General features: G+C 44.0%; 1 protein-coding gene and 1 pseudogene across 1 annotated transcript; both read left to right on the forward strand.

Annotated features, from left to right (window-relative positions):
• Positions 1-21,294, forward strand: part of LOC129842396 (transmembrane protein 8B-like) — a 79,287-nt pseudogene extending 57,993 nt beyond the window's left edge.
• Positions 15,512-21,294, forward strand: LOC129842395 (uncharacterized). The gene is made up of 2 exons (XM_055910938.1): positions 15,512-17,325; positions 17,381-21,294. The coding sequence occupies exons 1-2, from the start codon at positions 15,512-15,514 to the stop codon at positions 17,739-17,741; spliced, it is 2,175 nt and encodes a 724-aa protein (XP_055766913.1). The 3' UTR covers positions 17,742-21,294.
• Positions 21,295-26,956: the final 5,662 nt, after the last annotated feature.

Genomic DNA, 26,956 nt, shown 5'->3' on the forward strand with positions numbered 1-26,956 from the left:
GTAACTATATATCCATACATCCATGGTGACCTCCTGGGTAACTATACATCCATGGTGACCTCCTGGGTAACTATATATCCATGGTGACCTCCTGGGTAACTATATATCCATGGTGACCTCCTGGGTAACTATATATCCATGGTGACCTCCTGGGTAACTATATATCCATGGTGACCTCCTGGGTAACTATACATCCATGGTGACCTCCTGGGTAACTATACATCCATGGTGACCTCCTGGGTAACTATACATCCATGGTGACCTCCTGGGTAACTATACATCCATGGTGACCTCCTGGGTAACTATACATCCATGGTGACCTCCTGGGTAACTATATATCCATGGTGACTCCTGGGTAACTATACATCCATGGTGACCTCCTGGGTAACTATACATCCATGGTGATCTCCTGGGTAACTATACATCCATGGTGACCTCCTGGGTAACTATATATCCATGGTGACCTCCTGGGTAACTATACATCCATGGTGACCTCCTGGGTAACTATACATCCATTGTGACCTCCTGGGTAACTATACATCCATGGTGACCTCCTGGGTAACTATATATCCATGGTGACCTCCTGGGTAACTATACATCCATGGTGACCTCCTGGGTAACTATATATCCATGGTGACCTCCTGGGTAACTATATATCCATGGTGACCTCCTGGGTAACTATATATCCATGGTGACCTCCTGGGTAACTATATATCCATGGTGACCTCCTAGGTAACTATATATCCATATATCCATGGTGACCTCCTGGGTAACTATATATCCATGGTGAACTCCTGGGTAACTATAGATCCATGGTGACCTCCTGGGTAACTATATATCCATGGTGACCTCCTGGGTAACTATACATCCATGGGAACCTCCTGGGTAACTATATATCCATGGTGACCTCCTGGGTAACTATATATCCATGGTGACCTCCTGGGTAACTATATATCCATGGTGACCTCCTGGGTAACTATATATCCATGGTGACCTCCTGGGTAACTATACATCCATGGTGACCTCCTGGGTAACTATACATCCATGGTGACCTCCTGGGTAACTATACATCCATGGTGACCTCCTGGGTAACTATATATCCATGGTGACCTCCTGGGTAACTATACATCCATGGTGACCTCCTGGGTAACTATATATCCATGGTGACCTCCTGGGTAACTATGTATCCATGGTGACCTCCTGGGTAACTATATATCCATGGTGACCTCCTAGGTAACTATATATCCATATATCCATGGTGACCTCCTGGGTAACTATATATCCATGGTGACCTCCTGGGTAACTATATATCCATGGTGACCTCCTGTGTTAACTATACATCCATGGTGCTCTCCTGGGTAACTATATATCCATGGGGACCTCCTGGGTAACTATATAGCCATGGTGACCTCCTGGGTAACTATATATCCATGGTGACCTCCTGGGTAACTATATATCCATGGTGACCTCCTGGGTAACTATACATCCATGGTGACCTCCTGGGTAACTATATATCCATATATCCATGGTGACCTCCTGGGTAACTATACATCCATGGTGACCTCCTGGGTAACTATACATCCATGGTGACCTCCTGGGTAACTATATATCCATATATCCATGGTGACCTCCTGGGTAACTATACATCCATGGTGACCTCCTGGGTAACTATATATCCATGGTGACCTCCTGGGTAACTATATATCCATGGTGACCTCCTGGGTAACTATATATCCATGGTGACCTCCTGGGTAACTATATATCCATGGTGACCTCCTGGGTAACTATACATCCATGGTGACCTCCTAGGTAACTATATATCCATGGTGACCTCCTGGGTAACTATATATCCATGTATCCATGGTGACCTCCTGGGTAACTATACATCCATGGTGACCTCCTGGGTAACTATATATCCATGGTGACCTCCTGGGTAACTATATATGCATGGTGAACTCCTGGGTAACTATATATCCACGGTGACCTCCTGGGTAACTATACATCCACGGTGACCTCCTGGGTAACTATATATCCATTTATCCACGGTGACCTCCTGGGTAACTATATATCCATACATCCATGGTGACCTCCTGGGTAACTATACATCCATGGTGACCTCCTGGGTAACTATACATCCATGGTGACCTCCTGGGTAACTATACATCCATGGTGACCTCCTGGGTAACTATACATCCATGGTGACCTCCTGGGTAACTATACATCCATGGTGACCTCCTGGGTAACTATACATCCATGGTGACCTCCTGGGTAACTATACATCCATGGTGACCTCCTGGGTAACTATACATCCATGGTGACCTCCTGGGTAACTATACATCCATGGTGACCTCCTGGGTAACTATACATCCATGGTGACCTCCTGGGTAACTATACATCCATGGTGACCTCCTGGGTAACTATACATCCATGGTGACCTCCTGGGTAACTATACATCCATGGTGACCTCCTGGGTAACTATACATCCATGGTGACCTCCTGGGTAACTATACATCCATGGTGACCTCCTGGGTAACTATATATCCATGGTGACCTCCTGGGTAACTATACATCCATGATGACCTCCTGGGTAACTATACATCCATATATCCATGGTGACCTCCTGGGTAACTATATATCCATGGTGACCTCCTGGGTAACTATACATCCATGGTGACCTCCTGGGTAACTATATATCCATGGTGACCTCCTGGGTAACTATACATCCATGGTGACCTCCTGGGTAACTATACATCCATGGTGACCTCCTGGGTAACTATACATCCATGGTGACCTCCTGGGTAACTATACATCCATGGTGACCTCCTGGGTAACTATATATCCATGGTGACCTCCTGGGTAACTATATATCCATGGTGACCTCCTGGGTAACTATATATCCATGGTGACCTCCTGGGTAACTATATATCCATGGTGACCTCCTGGGTAACTATATATCCATGGTGACCTCCTGGGTAACTATATATCCATGGTGACCTCCTGGGTAACTATATATCCATATATCCATGGTGACCTCCTGGGTAACTATATATCCATGGTGACCTCCTGGGTAACTATAGATCCATGGTGACCTCCTGGGTAACTATACATCCATGGTGACCTCCTGGGTAACTATACATCCATGGTGACCTCCTGGGTAACTATATATCCATGGTGACCTCCTGGGTAACTATATATCCATGGTGACCTCCTGGGTAACTATACATCCATGGTGACCTCCTGGGTAACTATATATGCATGGTGACCTCCTGGGTAACTATATATCCATGGTGACCTCCTGGGTAACTATATATCCATGGTGACCTCCTGGGTAACTATACATCCATGGTGACCTCCTGGGTAACTATACATCCATGGTGACCTCCTGGGTAACTATACATCCATGGTGACCTCCTGGGTAACTATATATCCATGGTGACCTCCTGGGTAACTATACATCCATGGTGACCTCCTGGGTAACTATATATCCATGGTGACCTCCTGGGTAACTATGTATCCATGGTGACCTCCTGGGTAACTATATATCCATCTTGACCTCCTGTGTTAACTATACATCCATGGTGCTCTCCTGGGTAACTATATATCCATGGTGACCTCCTGGGTAACTATATATCCATGGTGACCTCCTGGGTAACTATATATACATGGTGACCTCCTGGGTAACTATATATCCATGGTGACCTCCTGGGTAACTATACATCCATGGTGACCTCCTGGGTAACTATATATCCATATATCCATGGTGACCTCCTGGGTAACTATACATCCATGGTGACCTCCTGGGTAACTATACATCCATGGTGACCTCCTGGGTAACTATATATCCATATATCCATGGTGACCTCCTGGGTAACTATACATCCATGGTGACCTCCTGGGTAACTATATATCCATGGTGACCTCCTGGGTAACTATATATCCATGGTGACCTCCTGGGTAACTATATATCCATGGTGACCTCCTGGGTAACTATACATCCATGGTGACCTCCTGGGTAACTATATATCCATGGTGACCTCCTGGGTAACTATTTATCCATGTATCCATGGTGACCTCCTGGGTAACTATACATCCATGGTGACCTCCTGGGTAACTATATATCCATGGTGACCTCCTGGGTAACTATATATGCATGGTGAACTCCTGGGTAACTATATATCCATGGTGACCTCCTGGGTAACTATACATCCACGGTGACCTCCTGGGTAACTATATATCCATTTATCCACGGTGACCTCCTGGGTAACTATATATCCATACATCCATGGTGACCTCCTGGGTAACTATACATCCATGGTGACCTCCTGGGTAACTATACATCCATGGTGACCTCCTGGGTAACTATACATCCATGGTGACCTCCTGGGTAACTATACATCCATGGTGACCTCCTGGGTAACTATACATCCATGGTGACCTCCTGGGTAACTATACATCCATGGTGACCTCCTGGGTAACTATAAATCCATGGTGACCTCCTGGGTAACTATACATCCATGGTGACCTCCTGGGTAACTATACATCCATGGTGACCTCCTGGGTAACTATACATCCATGGTGACCTCCTGGGTAACTATACATCCATGGTGACCTCCTGGGTAACTATACATCCATGGTGACCTCCTGGGTAACTATATATCCATGGTGACCTCCTGGGTAACTATACATCCATGGTGACCTCCTGGGTAACTATACATCCATGGTGACCTCCTGGGTAACTATACATCCATGGTGACCTCCTGGGTAACTATATATCCATGGTGACCTCCTGGGTAACTATACATCCATGATAACCTCCTGGGTAACTATACATCCATATATCCATGGTGACCTCCTGGGTAACTATATATCCGTGGTGACCTCCTGGGTAACTATATATCCATGGTGACCTCCTGGGTAACTATACATCCATGGTGACCTCCTGGGTAACTATATATCCATGGTGACCTCCTGGGTAACTATACATCCATGGTGACCTCCTGGGTAACTATACATCCATGGTGACCTCCTGGGTAACTATACATCCATGGTGACCTCCTGGGTAACTATATATCCATGGTGACCTCCTGGGTAACTATATATCCATGGTGACCTCCTGGGTAACTATATATCCATGGTGACCTCCTGGGTAACTATATATCCATGGTGACCTCCTGGGTAACTATATATCCATGGTGACCTCCTGGGTAACTATATATCCATGGTGACCTCCTGGGTAACTATACATCCATGGTGACCTCCTGGGTAACTATACATCCATGGTGACCTCCTGGGTAACTATACATCCATGGTGACCTCCTGGGTAACTATATATCCATGGTGACCTCCTGGGTAACTATACATCCATGGTGACCTCCTGGGTAACTATATATCCATGGTGACCTCCTGGGTAACTATGTATCCATGGTGACCTCCTGGGTAACTATATATCCATCTTGACCTCCTGTGTTAACTATACATCCATGGTGCTCTCCTGGGTAACTATATATCCATGGTGACCTCCTGGGTAACTATATATCCATGGTGACCTCCTGGGTAACTATATATACATGGTGACCTCCTGGGTAACTATATATCCATGGTGACCTCCTGGGTAACTATACATCCATGGTGACCTCCTGGGTAACTATATATCCATATATCCATGGTGACCTCCTGGGTAACTATACATCCATGGTGACCTCCTGGGTAACTATACATCCATGGTGACCTCCTGGGTAACTATATATCCATATATCCATGGTGACCTCCTGGGTAACTATACATCCATGGTGACCTCCTGGGTAACTATATATCCATGGTGACCTCCTGGGTAACTATATATCCATGGTGACCTCCTGGGTAACTATATATCCATGGTGACCTCCTGGGTAACTATACATCCATGGTGACCTCCTGGGTAACTATATATCCATGGTGACCTCCTGGGTAACTATTTATCCATGTATCCATGGTGACCTCCTGGGTAACTATACATCCATGGTGACCTCCTGGGTAACTATATATCCATGGTGACCTCCTGGGTAACTATATATGCATGGTGAACTCCTGGGTAACTATATATCCATGGTGACCTCCTGGGTAACTATACATCCACGGTGACCTCCTGGGTAACTATATATCCATTTATCCACGGTGACCTCCTGGGTAACTATATATCCATACATCCATGGTGACCTCCTGGGTAACTATACATCCATGGTGACCTCCTGGGTAACTATACATCCATGGTGACCTCCTGGGTAACTATACATCCATGGTGACCTCCTGGGTAACTATACATCCATGGTGACCTCCTGGGTAACTATACATCCATGGTGACCTCCTGGGTAACTATACATCCATGGTGACCTCCTGGGTAACTATAAATCCATGGTGACCTCCTGGGTAACTATACATCCATGGTGACCTCCTGGGTAACTATACATCCATGGTGACCTCCTGGGTAACTATACATCCATGGTGACCTCCTGGGTAACTATACATCCATGGTGACCTCCTGGGTAACTATACATCCATGGTGACCTCCTGGGTAACTATACATCCATGGTGACCTCCTGGGTAACTATATATCCATGGTGACCTCCTGGGTAACTATACATCCATGGTGACCTCCTGGGTAACTATACATCCATGGTGACCTCCTGGGTAACTATACATCCATGGTGACCTCCTGGGTAACTATATATCCATGGTGACCTCCTGGGTAACTATACATCCATGATAACCTCCTGGGTAACTATACATCCATATATCCATGGTGACCTCCTGGGTAACTATATATCCGTGGTGACCTCCTGGGTAACTATATATCCATGGTGACCTCCTGGGTAACTATACATCCATGGTGACCTCCTGGGTAACTATATATCCATGGTGACCTCCTGGGTAACTATACATCCATGGTGACCTCCTGGGTAACTATACATCCATGGTGACCTCCTGGGTAACTATACATCCATGGTGACCTCCTGGGTAACTATATATCCATGGTGACCTCCTGGGTAACTATATATCCATGGTGACCTCCTGGGTAACTATATATCCATGGTGACCTCCTGGGTAACTATATATCCATGGTGACCTCCTGGGTAACTATATATCCATGGTGACCTCCTGGGTAACTATACATCCATGGTGACCTCCTGGGTAACTATACATCCATGGTGACCTCCTGGGTAACTATACATCCATGGTGACCTCCTGGGTAACTATACATCCATGGTGACCTCCTGGGTAACTATATATCCATGGTGACCTCCTGGGTAACTATACATCCATGGTGACCTCCTGGGTAACTATATATCCATGGTGACCTCCTGGGTAACTATATATCCATGGTGACCTCCTGGGTAACTATAGATCCATGGTGACCTCCTGGGTAACTATACATCCATGGTGACCTCCTGGGTAACTATACATCCATGGTAACCTCCTGGGTAACTATATATCCATGGTGACCTCCTGGGTAACTATATATCCATGGTGACCTCCTGGGTAACTATACATCCATGGTGACCTCCTGGGTAACTATATATGCATGGTGACCTCCTGGGTAACTATATATCCATGGTGACCTCCTGGGTAACTATATATCCATGGTGACCTCCTGGGTAACTATACATCCATGGTGACCTCCTGGGTAACTATACATCCATGGTGACCTCCTGGGTAACTATACATCCATGGTGACCTCCTGGGTAACTATATATCCATGGTGACCTCCTGGGTAACTATACATCCATGGTGACCTCCTGGGTAACTATATATCCATGGTGACCTCCTGGGTAACTATGTATCCATGGTGACCTCCTGGGTAACTATATATCCATCTTGACCTCCTGTGTTAACTATACATCCATGGTGCTCTCCTGGGTAACTATATATCCATGGTGACCTCCTGGGTAACTATATATCCATGGTGACCTCCTGGGTAACTATATATCCATGGTGACCTCCTGGGTAACTATATATCCATGGTGACCTCCTGGGTAACTATACATCCATGGTGACCTCCTGGGTAACTATATATCCATATATCCATGGTGACCTCCTGGGTAACTATACATCCATGGTGACCTCCTGGGTAACTATACATCCATGGTGACCTCCTGGGTAACTATATATCCATATATCCATGGTGACCTCCTGGGTAACTATACATCCATGGTGACCTCCTGGGTAACTATATATCCATGGTGACCTCCTGGGTAACTATATATCCATGGTGACCTCCTGGGTAACTATATATCCATGGTGACCTCCTGGGTAACTATACATCCATGGTGACCTCCTGGGTAACTATATATCCATGGTGACCTCCTGGGTAACTATTTATCCATGTATCCATGGTGACCTCCTGGGTAACTATACATCCATGGTGACCTCCTGGGTAACTATATATCCATGGTGACCTCCTGGGTAACTATATATGCATGGTGAACTCCTGGGTAACTATATATCCATGGTGACCTCCTGGGTAACTATACATCCACGGTGACCTCCTGGGTAACTATATATCCATTTATCCACGGTGACCTCCTGGGTAACTATATATCCATACATCCATGGTGACCTCCTGGGTAACTATACATCCATGGTGACCTCCTGGGTAACTATACATCCATGGTGACCTCCTGGGTAACTATACATCCATGGTGACCTCCTGGGTAACTATACATCCATGGTGACCTCCTGGGTAACTATACATCCATGGTGACCTCCTGGGTAACTATACATCCATGGTGACCTCCTGGGTAACTATAAATCCATGGTGACCTCCTGGGTAACTATACATCCATGGTGACCTCCTGGGTAACTATACATCCATGGTGACCTCCTGGGTAACTATACATCCATGGTGACCTCCTGGGTAACTATACATCCATGGTGACCTCCTGGGTAACTATACATCCATGGTGACCTCCTGGGTAACTATATATCCATGGTGACCTCCTGGGTAACTATACATCCATGGTGACCTCCTGGGTAACTATACATCCATGGTGACCTCCTGGGTAACTATACATCCATGGTGACCTCCTGGGTAACTATATATCCATGGTGACCTCCTGGGTAACTATACATCCATGATAACCTCCTGGGTAACTATACATCCATATATCCATGGTGACCTCCTGGGTAACTATATATCCGTGGTGACCTCCTGGGTAACTATATATCCATGGTGACCTCCTGGGTAACTATACATCCATGGTGACCTCCTGGGTAACTATATATCCATGGTGACCTCCTGGGTAACTATACATCCATGGTGACCTCCTGGGTAACTATACATCCATGGTGACCTCCTGGGTAACTATACATCCATGGTGACCTCCTGGGTAACTATATATCCATGGTGACCTCCTGGGTAACTATATATCCATGGTGACCTCCTGGGTAACTATATATCCATGGTGACCTCCTGGGTAACTATATATCCATGGTGACCTCCTGGGTAACTATATATCCATGGTGACCTCCTGGGTAACTATACATCCATGGTGACCTCCTGGGTAACTATACATCCATGGTGACCTCCTGGGTAACTATACATCCATGGTGACCTCCTGGGTAACTATACATCCATGGTGACCTCCTGGGTAACTATATATCCATGGTGACCTCCTGGGTAACTATACATCCATGGTGACCTCCTGGGTAACTATATATCCATGGTGACCTCCTGGGTAACTATATATCCATGGTGACCTCCTGGGTAACTATACATCCATGGTGACCTCCTGGGTAACTATATATCCATGGTGACCTCCTGGGTAACTATACATCCATGGTGACCTCCTGGGTAACTATATATCCATGGTGATCTCCTGGGTAACTATATATCCATGGTGACCTCCTGGGTAACTATACATCCATGGTGACCTCCTGGGTAACTATACATCCATGGTGACCTCCTGGGTAACTATACATCCATGGTGACCTCCTGGGTAACTATACATCCATGGTGACCTCCTGGGTAACTATACATCCATGGTGACCTCCTAGGTAACTATACATCCATGGTGACCTCCTGGGTAACTATACATCCATATATCCATGGTGACCTCCTGGGTAACTATACATCCATGGTGACCTCCTGGGTAACTATACATCCATGGTGAACTCCTGGGTAACTATATATCCATGGTGATCTCCTGGGTAACTATATATCCATGGTGACCTCCTGGGTAACTATACATCCATGGTGACCTCCTGGGTAACTATATATCCATGGTGACCTCCTGGGTAACTATATATCCATGGTGACCTCCTGGGTAACTATATATCCATGGTGACCTCCTGGGTAACTATATATCCATGGTGACCTCCTGGGTAACTATATATCCATGTATCCATGGTGACCTCCTGGGTAACTATATAGCCATGTATCCATGTTGACCTCCTGGGTAACTATACATCCATGGTGACCTCCTGGGTAACTATATATCCATGTATCCATGGTGACCTCCTGGGTAACTATATATCCATTTTGACCTCCTGGGTAACTACATCCATGGTGACCTCCTGGGTAACTATACATCCATGGTGACCTCCTGGGTAACTATACATCCATGGTGACCTCCTGGGTAACTATACATCCATGGTGTCCGCCTGGGTAACTATACATCCATGGTGACCTCCTGGGTAAGTATATATCCATGGTGACCTCCTGGGTAACTATACATCCATGGTGACCTCCTGGGTAACTATATATCCATGGTGACCTCCTGGGTAACTATACATCCATGGTGATCTCCTGGGTAACTATATATCCATGGTGACCTCCTGGGTAACTATATATCCATGGTGACCTCCTGGGTAACTATATATCCATGGTGTGACCTCCTGGGTAACTATACATCCATGGTGACCTCCTGGGTAACTATACATCCATGGTGACCTCCTGGGTAACTATATATCCATATATCCATGGTGACCTCCTGGGTAACTATATATCCATGGTGACCTCCTGGGTAACTATACATCCATGGTGACCTCCTGGGTAACTATACATCCATGGTGACCTCCTGGGTAACTATACATCCATGGTGACCTCCTGGGTAACTATATATCCATGGTGACCTCCTGGGTAACTATACATCCATGGTGACCTCCTGGGTAACTATACATCCATGGTGACCTCCTGGGTAACTATACATCCATGGTGACCTCCTGGGTAACTATACATCCATGGTGACCTCCTGGGTAACTATATATCCATGGTGACCTCCTGGGTAACTATACATCCATGGTGACCTCCTGGGTAACTATATATCCATGGTGACCTCCTGGGTAACTATACATCCATGGTGACCTCCTGGGTAACTATACATCCATGGTGACCTCCTGGGTAACTATACATCCATGGTGACCTCCTGGGTAACTATACATCCATGGTGACCTCCTGGGTAACTATACATCCATGGTGACCTCCTGGGTAACTATATATCCATGGTGACCTCCTGGGTAACTATATATCCATGGTGACCTCCTGGGTAACTATACATCCATGGTGACCTCCTGGGTAACTATACATCCATGGTGACCTCCTGGGTAACTATACATCCATGGTGACCTCCTGGGTAACTATACATCCATGGTGACCTCCTGGGTAACTATACATCCATGGTGACCTCCTGGTTAACTATATATCCATGGTGACCTCCTGGGTAACTATATATCCATGGTGACCTCCTGGGTAACTATACATCCATGGTGACCTCCTGGGTAACTATACATCCATGGTGACCTCCTGGGTAACTATACATCCATGGTGACCTCCTGGGTAACTATACATCCATGGTGACCTCCTGGGTAACTATACATCCATGGTGACCTCCTGGGTAACTATACATCCATGGTGAACTCCTGGGTAACTATATATCCATGGTGATCTCCTGGGTAACTATATATCCATGGTGACCTCCTGGGTAACTATACATCCATGGTGACCTCCTGGGTAACTATATATCCATGGTGACCTCCTGGGTAACTATATATCCATGGTGACCTCCTGGGTAACTATATATCCATGGTGACCTCCTGGGTAACTATATATCCATGGTGACCTCCTGGGTAACTATATATCCATGTATCCATGGTGACCTCCTGGGTAACTATATAGCCATGTATCCATGTTGACCTCCTGGGTAACTATACATCCATGGTGACCTCCTGGGTAACTATATATCCATGTATCCATGGTGACCTCCTGGGTAACTATATATCCATTTTGACCTCCTGGGTAACTATACATCCATGGTGACCTCCTGGGTAACTATACATCCATGGTGACCTCCTGGGTAACTATACATCCATGGTGACCTCCTGGGTAACTATACATCCATGGTGTCCGCCTGGGTAACTATACATCCATGGTGACCTCCTGGGTAAGTATATATCCATGGTGACCTCCTGGGTAACTATACATCCATGGTGACCTCCTGGGTAACTATATATCCATGGTGACCTCCTGGGTAACTATACATCCATGGTGATCTCCTGGGTAACTATATATCCATGGTGACCTCCTGGGTAACTATATATCCATGGTGACCTCCTGGGTAACTATATATCCATGGTGTGACCTCCTGGGTAACTATACATCCATGGTGACCTCCTGGGTAACTATACATCCATGGTGACCTCCTGGGTAACTATATATCCATATATCCATGGTGACCTCCTGGGTAACTATATATCCATGGTGACCTCCTGGGTAACTATACATCCATGGTGACCTCCTGGGTAACTATACATCCATGGTGACCTCCTGGGTAACTATACATCCATGGTGACCTCCTGGGTAACTATATATCCATGGTGACCTCCTGGGTAACTATACATCCATGGTGACCTCCTGGGTAACTATACATCCATGGTGACCTCCTGGGTAACTATACATCCATGGTGACCTCCTGGGTAACTATACATCCATGGTGACCTCCTGGGTAACTATATATCCATGGTGACCTCCTGGGTAACTATACATCCATGGTGACCTCCTGGGTAACTATATATCCATGGTGACCTCCTGGGTAACTATACATCCATGGTGACCTCCTGGGTAACTATACATCCATGGTGACCTCCTGGGTAACTATACATCCATGGTGACCTCCTGGGTAACTATACATCCATGGTGACCTCCTGGGTAACTATACATCCATGGTGACCTCCTGGGTAACTATATATCCATGGTGACCTCCTGGGTAACTATATATCCATGGTGACCTCCTGGGTAACTATACATCCATGGTGACCTCCTGGGTAACTATACATCCATGGTGACCTCCTGGGTAACTATACATCCATGGTGACCTCCTGGGTAACTATACATCCATGGTGACCTCCTGGGTAACTATACATCCATGGTGACCTCCTGGTTAACTATATATCCATGGTGACCTCCTGGGTAACTATATATCCATGGTGACCTCCTGGGTAACTATACATCCATGGTGACCTCCTGGGTAACTATACATCCATGGTGACCTCCTGGGTAACTATACATCCATGGTGACCTCCTGGGTAACTATACATCCATGGTGACCTCCTGGGTAACTATACATCCATGGTGACCTCCTGGGTAACTATACATCCATGGTGACCTCCTGGGTAACTATATATCCATGGTGACCTCCTGGGTAACTATACATCCATGGTGACCTCCTGGGTAACTATACATCCATGCATACAGTACCAGTCAAAAGTGTGGACACTCCTTCTCATTCCAGGGTTTTTCTTTATTTTTACTATTTTCTACCTTGTAGAAATATGGATTCATGGAGTAACCAAAAAAGTGTTAATTAAACAAATTTAAATATATTTGAGAATCTTCAAGTAGCCATTAACCCTTGATGGTTTTTGCGACTGCAGTTGAAGAAACTTTCAAAGTTCTTGAAATTTTCCATATTGACTGACCTTCATGTCTTAAAGTATTGATGGTCTGTCGTTTCTCTTTGCTTGTTTGTTTGAGCTGTTTTTGCCAAAATATGGACTTGGTCTTCTACCAAATAGGGCTATCTTCTGCACCCCTAACAACACAACTGATTGGATGAAACGCATTAAGGAAAGAAATTCCACAAATTAACAAGACACACCTGTTAATTGAAATGCATTCCAGTTGACTACCTCATGAAGCTGGTTGAGAGAATGCCAAGAATGTGCAAAGCTGTCATCAAGGCAAAGGGTGGCTAAGGTTAAGGTTGTGTGTAACGTCTGTATAATGTGTGTTTCCAGGTGTATCGAGGGCTGAAGAGGAAACAGTGCTACCCCCCCTCTTGGCGACGTTGGGTACTGTTCCTCCTGCCAGGCCTGGCCTCAGCGCTGGTCGGTGTGTGTGTGTACGTGTTTGCTGAGACGGAGGACAACTATCTGTACACACACTCTCTATGGCACGTCCTGGTTGCCTCGAGTGTGGTGTTCCTCCTGCCTCCCAGAGAGACCGACTCCGTGAACACCTGGAGCCCTGGAGTCTGTGGTTACACACTCTGTCACAGCACCAAGGAGGAACTATACACTGTCACCTGACCTCTGACCCTGGAGTCTGTGGTTACACACTCTGTCACAGCACCAAGGAGGAACTATACACTGTCACCTGACCTCTGACCCTGGAGTCTGTGGTTACACACTCTGTCACAGCACCAAGGAGGAACTATACACTGTCACCTGACCTCTGACCCTGGAGTCTGTGGTTACACACTCTGTCACAGCACCAAGGAGGAACTATACACTGTCACCTGACCTCTGACCCTGGACCTGTGGAGACCAACTATACACTGGCATATATTTCTAGTCAAGGATATGAAATGTTTTCACAACATATATAATACTGGTGTGGTCCCAGCTTTGCTAACTGTTGGTGTATATATATATATATATATGGCATATATTTCTAGTCAAGAATATGAAATGTTTTCACAATAATATATTTATATGACATCACAGTGACATCACTGCCTGCTAATCCATCATGTCTTGCCCCTCCCTCTTCCTCCTTTCCTCCTCCTCGTCCTCCTCTAGTTTAGATTCACTACTAGATAGAGGAAGACTGCTAGTAAAAGCAGGGGGTGAGTGTAATTAACTAGCAGAAACAGAAGTGTTCCCGGGCCTCCAGAACCAGAACTGAACAGCCCCGAGTAAAGAATAGTGCAAGATTCTAGCCATTAAAATGTTTTTCTCATTGATACAATTTATGTCTCTGTGTGCAGTTTTGGAGGAAGTTAAAAGTCATTTCACGAGCCAATGCTAACTAGCATTAGCACAATGAGTGGAAGTCTACCAGTACAGCTAGCACCCGTAGACTCACGGTATCTGTCTCAATTCAAACACTATAATGTCTTGGTATATTGACTCATAGTAACCCTAGTAACCATAGTAACCCTTTCCCTTAAATGCATTCAGCTGTGCAACCGACTTCCCTTCTCCTCAATGGGCCCTGTTCCAATTCTATATCCTCCCTCCGTTCCTTACTCCCTTCACCTCAATGGGCCCTGTTCCAATTCTATATCCTCCCTCCGTTCCTTACTCCCTTCACCTCAATGGGCCCTGTTCCAATTCTATATCCTCCCTCCGTTCCTTACTCCCTTCACCTCAATGGGCCCTGTTCCAATTCTATATCCTCCCTCCGTTCCTTACTCCCTTCACCTCAATGGGCCCTGTTCCAATTCTATATCCTCCCTCCGTTCCTTACTCCCTTCACCTCAATGGGCCCTGTTCCAATTCTATATCCTCCCTCCGTTCCTTACTCCCTTCACCTCAATGGGCCCTGTTCCAATTCTATATCCTCCCTCCGTTCCTTACTCCCTTCACCTCAATGGGCCCTGTTCCAATTCTATTATCCTCCCTCCGTTCCTTACTCCCTTCACCTCAATGGGCCCTGTTCCAATTCTATATCCTCCCTCCGTTCCTTACTCCCTTCACCTCAATGGGCCCTGTTCCAATTCTATATCCTCCCTCCGTTCCTTACTCCCTTCACCTCAATGGGCCCTGTTCCAATTCTATATCCTCCCTCCGTTCCTTACTCCCTTCACCTCAATGGGCCCTGTTCCAATTCTATATCCTCCCTCCGTTCCTTACTCCCTTCACCTCAATGGGCCCTGTTCCAATTCTATATCCTCCCTCCGTTCCTTACTCCCTTCACCTCAATGGGCCCTGTTCCAATTCTATTATCCTCCCTCCGTTCCTTACTCCCTTCACCTCAATGGGCCCTGTTCCAATTCTATATCCTCCCTCCGTTCCTTACTCCCTTCACCTCAATGGGCCCTGTTCCAATTCTATTATCCTCCCTCCGTTCCTTACTCCCTTCACCTCAATGGGCCCTGTTCCAATTCTATATCCTCCCTCCGTTCCTTACTCCCTTCACCTCAATGGGCCCTGTTCCAATTCTATATCCTCCCTCCGTTCCTTACTCCCTTCACCTCAATGGGCCCTGTTCCAATTCTATATCCTCCCTCCGTTCCTTACTCCCTTCACCTCAATGGGCCCTGTTCCAATTCTATATCCTCCCTCCGTTCCTTACTCCCTTCACCTCAATGGGCCCTGTTCCAATTCTATATCCTCCCTCCGTTCCTTACTCCCTTCACCTCAATGGGCCCTGTTCCAATTCTATATCCTCCCTCCGTTCCTTACTCCCTTCACCTCAATGGGCCCTGTTCCAATTCTATATCCTCCCTCCTTTCCTTACTCCCTTCTCCTCAATGGCCCTGTTCCAATTCTATATCCTCCCTCCGTTCTTTACTCCCTTCACCTCAATGGGCCCTGTTCCAATTCTATATCCTCCCTCCGTTCCTTACTCCCTTCACCTCAATGGGCCCTGTTCCAATTCTATATCCTCCCTCCGTTCCTTACTCCCTTCACCTCAATGGGCCCTGTTCCAATTCTATATCCTCCCTCCTTTCCTTACTCCCTTCACCTCAATGGGCCCTGTTCCAATTCTATATCGTCCCTCCGTTCCTTACTCCCTTCACCTCAATGGGCCCTGTTCCAATTCTATATCCTCCCTCCGTTCCTTACTCCCTTCACCTCAATGGGCCCTGTTCCAATTCTATATCCTCCCTCCGTTCCTTACTCCCTTCACCTCAATGGGCCCTGTTCCAATTCTATTATCCTCCCTCCGTTCCTTACTCCCTTCACCTCAATGGGCCCTGTTCCAATTCTATATCCTCCCTCCGTTCCTTACTCCCTTCACCTCAATGGGCCCTGTTCCAATTCTATATCCTCCCTCCGTTCCTTACTCCCTTCACCTCAATGGGCCCTGTTCCAATTCTATATCCTCCCTCCGTTCCTTACTCCCTTCACCTCAATGGGCCCTGTTCCAATTCTATATCCTCCCTCCGTTCCTTACTTCCTTCACCTCAATGGGCCCTGTTCCAATTCTATTATCCTCCCTCCGTTCCTTACTCCCTTCACCTCAATGGGCCCTGTTCCAATTCTATTATCCTCCCTCCGTTCCTTACTCCCTTCACCTCAATGGGCCCTGTTCCAATTCTATATCATCTCTCCGTTCCTTACTCCCTTCACCTCAATGGGCCCTGTTCCAATTCTATATCCTCCCTCCGTTCCTTACTCCCTTCACCTCAATGGGCCCTGTTCCAATTCTATTATCCTCCCTCGCTTCCTTACTCCCTTCACCTCAATGGGCCCTGTTCCATTTCTATTATCCTCCCTCCGTTCCTTATTCCCTTCACCTCAATGGGCCCTGTTCCAATTCTTAATCCTCCCTCCGTTCCTTACTCCCTTCACCTCAATGGGCCCTGTTCCAATTATATATCCTCCCTCCGTTCCTTACTCCCTTCACCTCAATGGGCCCTGTTCCAATTCTATTATCCTCCCTCCGTTCCTTACTCCCTTCACCTCAATGAGCCCTGTTCCAATTCTATATCCTCCCTCCGTTCCTTACTCGCTTCACCTCAATGGGCCCTGTTCCAATTCTATATCCTCCCTCCGTTCTTTACTCCCTTCACCTCAATGGGCCCTGTTCCAATTCTATATCCTCCCTCCGTTCTTTACTCCCTTCACCTCAATGGGCCCTGTTCCAATTCTATATCCTCCCTCCGTTCCTTACTCCCTTCACCTCAATGGGCCCTGTTCCAATTCTATATCCTCCCTCCGTTCCTTACTCCCTTCACCTCAATGGGCCCTGTTCCAATTCTATATCCTCCCTCCGTTCCTTACTCCCTTCACCTCAATGGGCCCTGTTCCAATTCTATATCCTCCCTCCGTTCCTTACTCCCTTCACCTCAATGGGCCCTGTTCCAATTCTATATCCTCCCTCCGTTCCTTACTCCCTTCACCTCAATGGGCCCTGTTCCAATTCTATATCCTCCCTCCGTTCCTTACTCCCTTCACCTCAATGGGCCCTGTTCCAATTCTATATCCTCCCTCCGTTCCTTACTCCCTTCACCTCAATGGGCCCTGTTCCAATTCTATATCCTCCCTCCGTTCCTTACTCCCTTCACCTCAATGGGCCCTGTTCCAATTCTATATCCTCCCTCCGTTCCTTACTCCCTTCTCCTCAATGGGCCCTGTTCCAATTCTATATCCTCCCTCCGTTCCTTACTCCCTTCACCTCAATGGGCCCTGTTCCAATTCTATATCCTCCCTCCGTTCCTTACTCCCTTCACCTCAATGGGCCCTGTTCCAATTCTATTATCCTCCCTCCATTCCTTACTCCCTTCACCTCAATGGGCCCTGTTCCAATTCTATTATCCTCCCTCCTTTCCTTACTCCCTTCACCTCAATGGGCCCTGTTCCAATTCTATATCCTCCCTCCGTTCCTTACTCCCTTCTCCTTGAAGCACTTTCATGACTAAGTGTAATAATGTCATTCTAATGACATCTAAATGTAATTAGTCCAGAGGTCTTTCTCTGAATGTGTATTTTTCTTTTGAAACAAATCAGATTGTGTATACAGTGCCTCTCTGTGTGTTCTGCAACACCAGTTCCACCATAACTCCTATTGTCTGGTCATAATGCTTTTAATTCACACTGATATTAAGTTAGAATGTGTTAATGTTCTGGTGTTGGGTTAATAATGATGTTTAGAATGTGTTAATGTTCTGGTGTTGGGTTAATAATGATGTTTAGAATGTTTTAATGTTCTGGTGTTGGGTTAATAATGATGTTTAGAATGTTTTAATGTTCTGGTGTTGGGTTAATAATGATGTTTAGAATGTTTTAATGTTCTGGTGTTAATAATGATGTTTAGAATGTTTTAATGTTCTGGTGTTAATAATGATGTTTAGAATGTTTTAATGTTCTGGTGTTGGGTTAATAATGATGTTTAGAATGTTTTAATGTTCTGGTGTTGGGTTAATAATGATGTTTAGAATGTTTTAATGTTCTGGTGTTGGGTTAATAATGATGTTTAGAATGTTTTAATGTTCTGGTGTTGGGTTAATAATGATGTTTAGAATGTTTTAATGTTCTGGTGTTGGGTTAATAATGATGTTTAGAATGTTTTAATGTTCTGGTGTTGGGTTAATAATGATGTTTAGAATGTTTTAATGTTCTGGTGTTGGGTTAATAATGATGTTTAGAATGTTTTAATGTTCTGGTGTTAATAATGATGTTTAGAATGTTTTAATGTTCTGGTGTTGGGTTAATAATGATGTTTAGAATGTTTTAATGTTCTGGTGTTGGGTTAATAATGATGTTTAGAATGTTTTAATGTTCTGGTGTTGGGTTAATAATGATGTTTAGAATGTTTTAATGTTCTGGTGTTGGGTTAATAATGATGTTTAGAATGTTTTAATGTTCTGGTGTTGGGTTAATAATGATGTTTAGAATGTTTTAATGTTCTGGTGTTGGGTTAATAATGATGTTTAGAATGTTTTAATGTTCTGGTGTTGGGTTAATAATGATGTTTAGAATGTTTTAATGTTCTGGTGTTGGGTTAATAATGATGTTTAGAATGTTTTAATGTTCTGGTGTTGGGTTAATAATGATGTTTAGAATGTTTTAATGTTCTGGTGTTAATAATGATGTTTAGAATGTTTTAATGTTCTGGTGTTAATAATGATGTTTAGAATGTTTTAATGTTCTGGTGTTGGGTTAATAATGATGTTTAGAATGTTTTAATGTTCTGGTGTTGGGTTAATAATGATGTTTAGAATGTTTTAATGTTCTGGTGTTGGGTTAATAATGATGTTTAGAATGTTTTAATGTTCTGGTGTTGGGTTAATAATGATGTTTAGAATGTTTTAATGTTCTGGTGTTAATAATGATGTTTAGAATGTTTTAATGTTCTGGTGTTGGGTTAATAATGATGTTTAGAATGTTTTAATGTTCTGGTGTTGGGTTAATAATGATGTTTAGAATGTTTTAATGTTCTGGTGTTGGGTTAATAATGATGTTTAGAATGTTTTAATGTTCTGGTGTTGGGTTAATAATGATGTTTAGAATGTTTTAATGTTCTGGTGTTAATAATGATGTTTAGAATGTTTTAATGTTCTGGTGTTAATAATGATGTTTAGAATGTTTTAATGTTCTGGTGTTGGGTTAATAATGATGTTTAGAATGTTTTAATGTTCTGGTGTTGGGTTAATAATGATGTTTAGAATGTTTTAATGTTCTGGTGTTGGGTTAATAATGATGTTTAGAATGTTTTAATGTTCTGGTGTTGGGTTAATAATGATGTTTAGAATGTTTTAATGTTCTGGTGTTAATAATGATGTTTAGAATGTTTTAATGTTCTGGTGTTAATAATGATGTTTAGAATGTTTTAATGTTCTGGTGTTGGGTTAATAATGATGTTTAGAATGTTTTAATGTTCTGGTGTTGGGTTAATAATGATGTTTAGAATGTTTTAATGTTCTGGTGTTGGGTTAATAATGATGTTTAGAATGTTTTAATGTTCTGGTGTTGGGTTAATAATGATGTTTAGAATGTTTTAATGTTCTGGTGTTAATAATGATGTTTAGAATGTTTTAATGTTCTGGTGTTAATAATGATGTTTAGAATGTTTTAATGTTCTGGTGTTGGGTTAATAATGATGTTTAGAATGTTTTAATGTTCTGGTGTTGGGTTAATAATGATGTTTAGAATGTTTTAATGTTCTGGTGTTGGGTTAATAATGATGTTTAGAATGTTTTAATGTTCTGGTGTTGGGTTAATAATGATGTTTAGAATGTTTTAATGTTCTGGTGTTGGGTTAATAATGATGTTTTTGTGTTCTGAAAGAGTTTGATCCCTCATGATCACATGTTATGTTAATGAGATGTTAAGGTGGTGTTTCTGATATGGTAAATATATGTTCATTTACACGGGGATGCTGATGGCTTTTCCTCGATACTTTACATGTTTTATGTGCGGCTAGACATTCTACCGTGCATCTAGACATTCTACCGTGCATCTAGACATTCTACCGTGCATCTAGACATTCTACCGTGCATCTAGACATTCTACCGTGCATCTAGACATTCTACCGTGCATCTAGACATTCTACCGTGTGGCTAGACATTCTACCGTGCGTCTAGACATTCTACCGTGCATCTAGACATTCTACCGTGCGGCTAGACATTCTACCGTGCATCTAGACATTCTACCGTGCATCTAGACATTCTACCGTGCGGCTAGACATTCTACCGTGTGTCTAGACATTCTACCGTGTGGCTAGACATTCTACCGTGTGGCTAGACATTCTACCGTGCATCTAGACATTCTACCGTGTATCTAGACATTCTACCGTGTATCTAGACATTCTACCGTGCATCTAGACATTCTACCGTGCATCTAGACATTCTACCGTGCATCTAGACATTCTACCGTGCATCTAGACATTCTACCGTGCATCTAGACATTCTACCGTGTGGCTAGACATTCTACCGTGCATCTAGACATTCTACCGTGTGGCTAGACATTCTACCGTGCATCTAGACATTCTACCGTGCATCTAGACATTCTACCGTGCATCTAGACATTCTACCGTGCATCTAGACATTCTACCGTGCATCTAGACATTCTACCGTGCATCTAGACATTCTACCGTGCGGCTAGACATTCTACCGTGCATCTAGACATTCTACCGTGTGTCTAGACATTCTACCGTGCATCTAGACATTCTACCGTGCATCTAGACATTCTACCGTGCATCTAGACGTTCTACCGTGCGTCTAGACATTCTACCGTGCATCTAGACATTCTACCGTGCATCTAGACATTCTACCGTGCGTCTAGACATTCTACCGTGCATCTAGACATTCTACCGTGCATCTAGACATTCTACCGTGCATCTAGACATTCTACCGTGCATCTAGACATTCTACCGTGCGTCTAGACATTCTACCGTGCGTCTAGACATTCTACCGTGCGTCTAGACATTCTACCGTGCGTCTAGACATTCTACCGTGCATCTAGACATTCTACCGTGCATCTAGACATTCTACCGTGCATCTAGACATTCTACCGTGCGGCTAGACATTCTACCGTGCAGCTAGACATTCTACCGTGCATCTAGACATTCTACCGTGCGTCTAGACATTCTACCGTGCGTCTAGACATTCTACCGTGCGTCTAGACATTCTACCGTGCATCTAGACATTCTACCGTGCATCTAGACATGCTACCGTGCATCTAGACATTCTACCGTGCATCTAGACATTCTACCGTGCATCTAGACATTCTACCCTGTGTCTAGACGTTCTACCGTGCGTCTGGACATTCTACCGTGCATCTGGACATTCTACCATGCGTCTGGACATTCTACCGTGTGTCTAGAAATTCTACCGTGCATCTAGACATTCTACCGTGCGGCTAGACATTCTACCGTGCATCTAGACATTCTACCGTGCATCTAGACATTCTACCGTGCATCTAGACATTCTACCGTGCATCTAGACATTCTACCGTGCATCTAGACATTCTACCGTGCATCTAGACATTCTACCGTGCGGCTAGACATTCTACCGTGTGTCTAGACATTCTACCGTGTGGCTAGACATTCTACCGTGTGGCTAGACATTCTACCGTGCATCTAGACATTCTACCGTGTATCTAGACATTCTACCGTGTATCTAGACATTCTACCGTGCATCTAGACATTCTACCGTGCATCTAGACATTCTACCGTGCATCTAGACATTCTACCGTGCATCTAGACATTCTACCGTGCATCTAGACATTCTACCGTGTGGCTAGACATTCTACCGTGCATCTAGACATTCTACCGTGTGGCTAGACATTCTACCGTGCATCTAGACATTCTACCGTGCATCTAGACATTCTACCGTGCATCTAGACATTCTACCGTGCGGCTAGACATTCTACCGTGCGGCTAGACATTCTACCGTGCATCTAGACATTCTACCGTGCTTCTAGACATTCTACCGTGCATCTAGACATTCTACCGTGCATCTAGACATTCTACCGTGCATCTAGACGTTCTACCGTGCATCTAGACATTCTACCGTGCATCTAGACATTCTACCGTGTGTCTAGACATTCTACCGTGTGGCTAGACATTCTACCGTGCATCTAGACATTCTACTGTGTGTCCAGACGTTCTACCCTGTGTCTAGACGTTCTACCGTGCGTCTGGACATTCTACCGTGTGTCTAGACATTCTACCGTGCATCTAGACATTCTACCGTGCATCTAGACATTCTACCGTGCATCTAGACATTCTACCGTGCGGCTAGACATTCTACCGTGCATCTAGACATTCTACCGTGCGGCTAGACATTCTACCGTGCATCTAGACATTCTACCGTGCGTCTAGACATTCTACCGTGCATCTAGACATTCTACCGTGCATCTAGACATTCTACCGTGTGGCTAGACATTCTACCGTGCATCTAGACATTCTACCGTGTGGCTAGACATTCTACCGTGCATCTAGACATTCTACCGTGCATCTGGACATTCTACCGTGCATCTAGACATTCTACCGTGCATCTAGACATTCTACCGTGCGGCTAGACATTCTACCGTGCATCTAGACATTCTACCGTGTGTCTGGACATTCTACCGTGCATCTAGACGTTCTACCGTGTGGCTAGACATTCTACCGTGTGGCTAAACATTCTACCGTGTGGCTAGACATTCTACCGTGTGGCTAGACATTCTACCGTGTATCTAGACGTTCTACCGTGTGGCTAGACATTCTACCGTGTGGCTAAACATTCTACCGTGTGGCTAGACATTCTACCGTGTATCTAGACGTTCTACCGTGCATCTAGACATTCTACCGTGCGTCTAGACATTCTACCGTGTGGCTAGACATTCTACCGTGCTTCTGGACGTTATACCGTGCGTCTGGACGTTCTACCGTGCATCTGGACGTTCTACCGTGCGTCTGGACGTTCTACCGTGCATCTGGATGTTCTACCGTGCGTCTGGACGTTCTACCGTGCGTCTGGACGTTCTACCGTGCGGCTAGACGTTCTACCGTGCGTCTGGACGTTCTACCGTGCGTCTGGACGTTCTACCGTGCGTCTGGACGTTCTACCGTGCGTCTGGACGTTCTACCGTGCGTCTGGACGTTCTACCGTGCGGCTGGACGTTCTACCGTGCGGCTGGACGTTCTACCGTGCGTCTGGACGTTCTACCGTGCGTCTGGACGTTCTACCGTGCGTCTGGACATTCTACCGTGCGTCTGGACATAAGGAATGTTAGTTATTACGATACGGTATGACAGCTATCATGATAAGGAATGTTAGTTATTACGATAAGGTAATGAGGTATGACTGTTATTATGATGAGGTATGACAGCTATTATGATAAGGAATGTTAGTTATTACGATACGGTATGACAGCTATTATGATAAGGAATGTTAGTTATTACGATAAGGTAATGAGGTATGACTGTTATTATGATGAGGTATGACAGCTATTATGAGGTATGACTGTTATTGTGATGAGGTATGGCAGTAATTATGATAAGTTATGACAGTTATTATGATAAGGTATGACCGTTATTATGATGAGGTATGACCGTTATTATGATGAGGTATGACTGTTATTATGATAAGGTATGACTGTTATTATGATAAGGTATGACTGTTATTATGATAAGGTATGACAGTTATTATGATAAGGTAATGAGGTATGACTGTTATTATGATGAGATATGACAGCTATTATGAGGTATGTCCGTTATTGTGATGAGGTATGGCAGTTATTATGAGGTATGACCGTTATTATGATAAGGTATGACCGTTATGATGAGGTATGACAGTTATTATGATGAGGTATGACAGTTATTATGATAAGATACAACAGGCATTATGATAAGGTATGACAGCTATTATGATGAGGTATGACAGTTATTATGATGAGGTATGACAGTAATTATGATGAGGTATGACAGTAATTAGGGTGAGGTATGGCAGTTATTATGATGAGGTATGACAGTTATTATGAGGTATGACAGTAATTATGATGAGGTATGGCAGTTATTATGATGAGGTATGGCAGTTATTATAAGATACAACAGGCATTATGATAAGGTATGACAGCTATTATGATGAGGTATGACATTTATTATGGTGAGGTATGGCAGTTATTATGATGAGGTATGACCGTTATTATGATGAGGTATGGCAGTTATTATGATGAGGTATGACCGTTATTATGATGAGGTATGGCAGTTATTATGATGAGGTATGGCAGTTATTATGATGAGGTATGACCGTTATTATGATGAGGTATGACCGTTATTATGATGAGGTATGGCAGTTATTATGATGAGGTATGACAGTAATTATGATGAGGTATGGCAGTTATTATGATGAGGTATGGCAGTTATTATGATGAGGTATGACCGTTATTATGATGAGGTATGGCAGTTATTATGATGAGGTATGGCAGTTATTATGATGAGGTATGACCGTTATTATGATGAGGTATGACCGTTATTATGATGAGGTATGACAGTTATTATGATAAGGTATGACAGTTATTATGAGGTATGACAGTAATTATGATGAGGTATGACAGTTATTATGAGGTATGACAGTAATTATGATGAGGCATGACAGTAATTATGATAAGGTATGACAGTTATTATGAGGTATGACCGTTATTATGATGAGGTATGACAGTAATTATGATGAGGTATGACAGTTATTATGAGGTATGACAGTAATTATGATAAGGTATGACAGTTATTATGATGAGGTATGACAGTGATTATGATGAGATATGACAGTAATTATGATGAGGTATGACAGTTATTATGAGGTATGACAGTTATTATGAGGTATGACAGTAATTATGATAAGGTATGACAGTTATTATGATGAGGTATGACAGTAATTATGATGAGGTATGACAGTTATTATGAGGTATGACAGTAATTATGATAAGGTATGACAGTTATTATGATGAGGTATGACAGTTATTATGATGAGGTATGACAGTAATTATGATGAGGTATGGCAGTTATTATGATGAGGTATGACAGTAATTATGATAAGGTATGACAGTTATTATGAGGTATGACAGTAATTATGATGAGGTATGACAGTAATTATGATGAGGTATGACAGTTATTATGATGAGGTATGACAGTAATTATGATAAGGTATCACAGTTATTATGATGAGGTATGACAGTTATTATGATGAGGTATGACAGTAATTATGATAAGGTATGGCAGTTATTATGATGAGGTATGACAGTAATTATGATGAGGTATGACAGTAATTATGATAAGGTATGACAGTTATTATGAGGTATGACAGTAATTATGATGAGGTATGACAGTTATTATGATGAGGTAGGACAGTTATTATGATGAGGTATGACAGTTATTATGATGAGGTATGACAGTTATTATGATGAGGTATGGCAGTTATTATGATGAGGTATGACAGTAATTATGATGAGGTATGACAGTTGACTGATGAGCACCTGTAACTGTTATGGGTGTTCATCAGTCATATTGTTCTAAATTAAGGGGTAGTCTAAAGGCTGGTTTACACTCTGTCTA

Source organism: Salvelinus fontinalis, unplaced genomic scaffold, assembly GCF_029448725.1.
Source record: "Salvelinus fontinalis isolate EN_2023a unplaced genomic scaffold, ASM2944872v1 scaffold_0037, whole genome shotgun sequence".
Lineage (NCBI taxonomy): Eukaryota > Metazoa > Chordata > Actinopteri > Salmoniformes > Salmonidae > Salvelinus > Salvelinus fontinalis.

Coding starts and splice junctions, on each gene's coding strand:
- LOC129842395 (XM_055910938.1), top strand. CDS start 15,512: ATGGGCCCTGTTCCAATTCTATATCCTCCCTCCGTTCCTTACTCCCTT. Junction 17,326..17,380: donor CCGTTCCTTACTCCCTTCAC/CTCAATGGGCCC, acceptor TACTTCCTTCAC/CTCAATGGGCCCTGTTCCAA.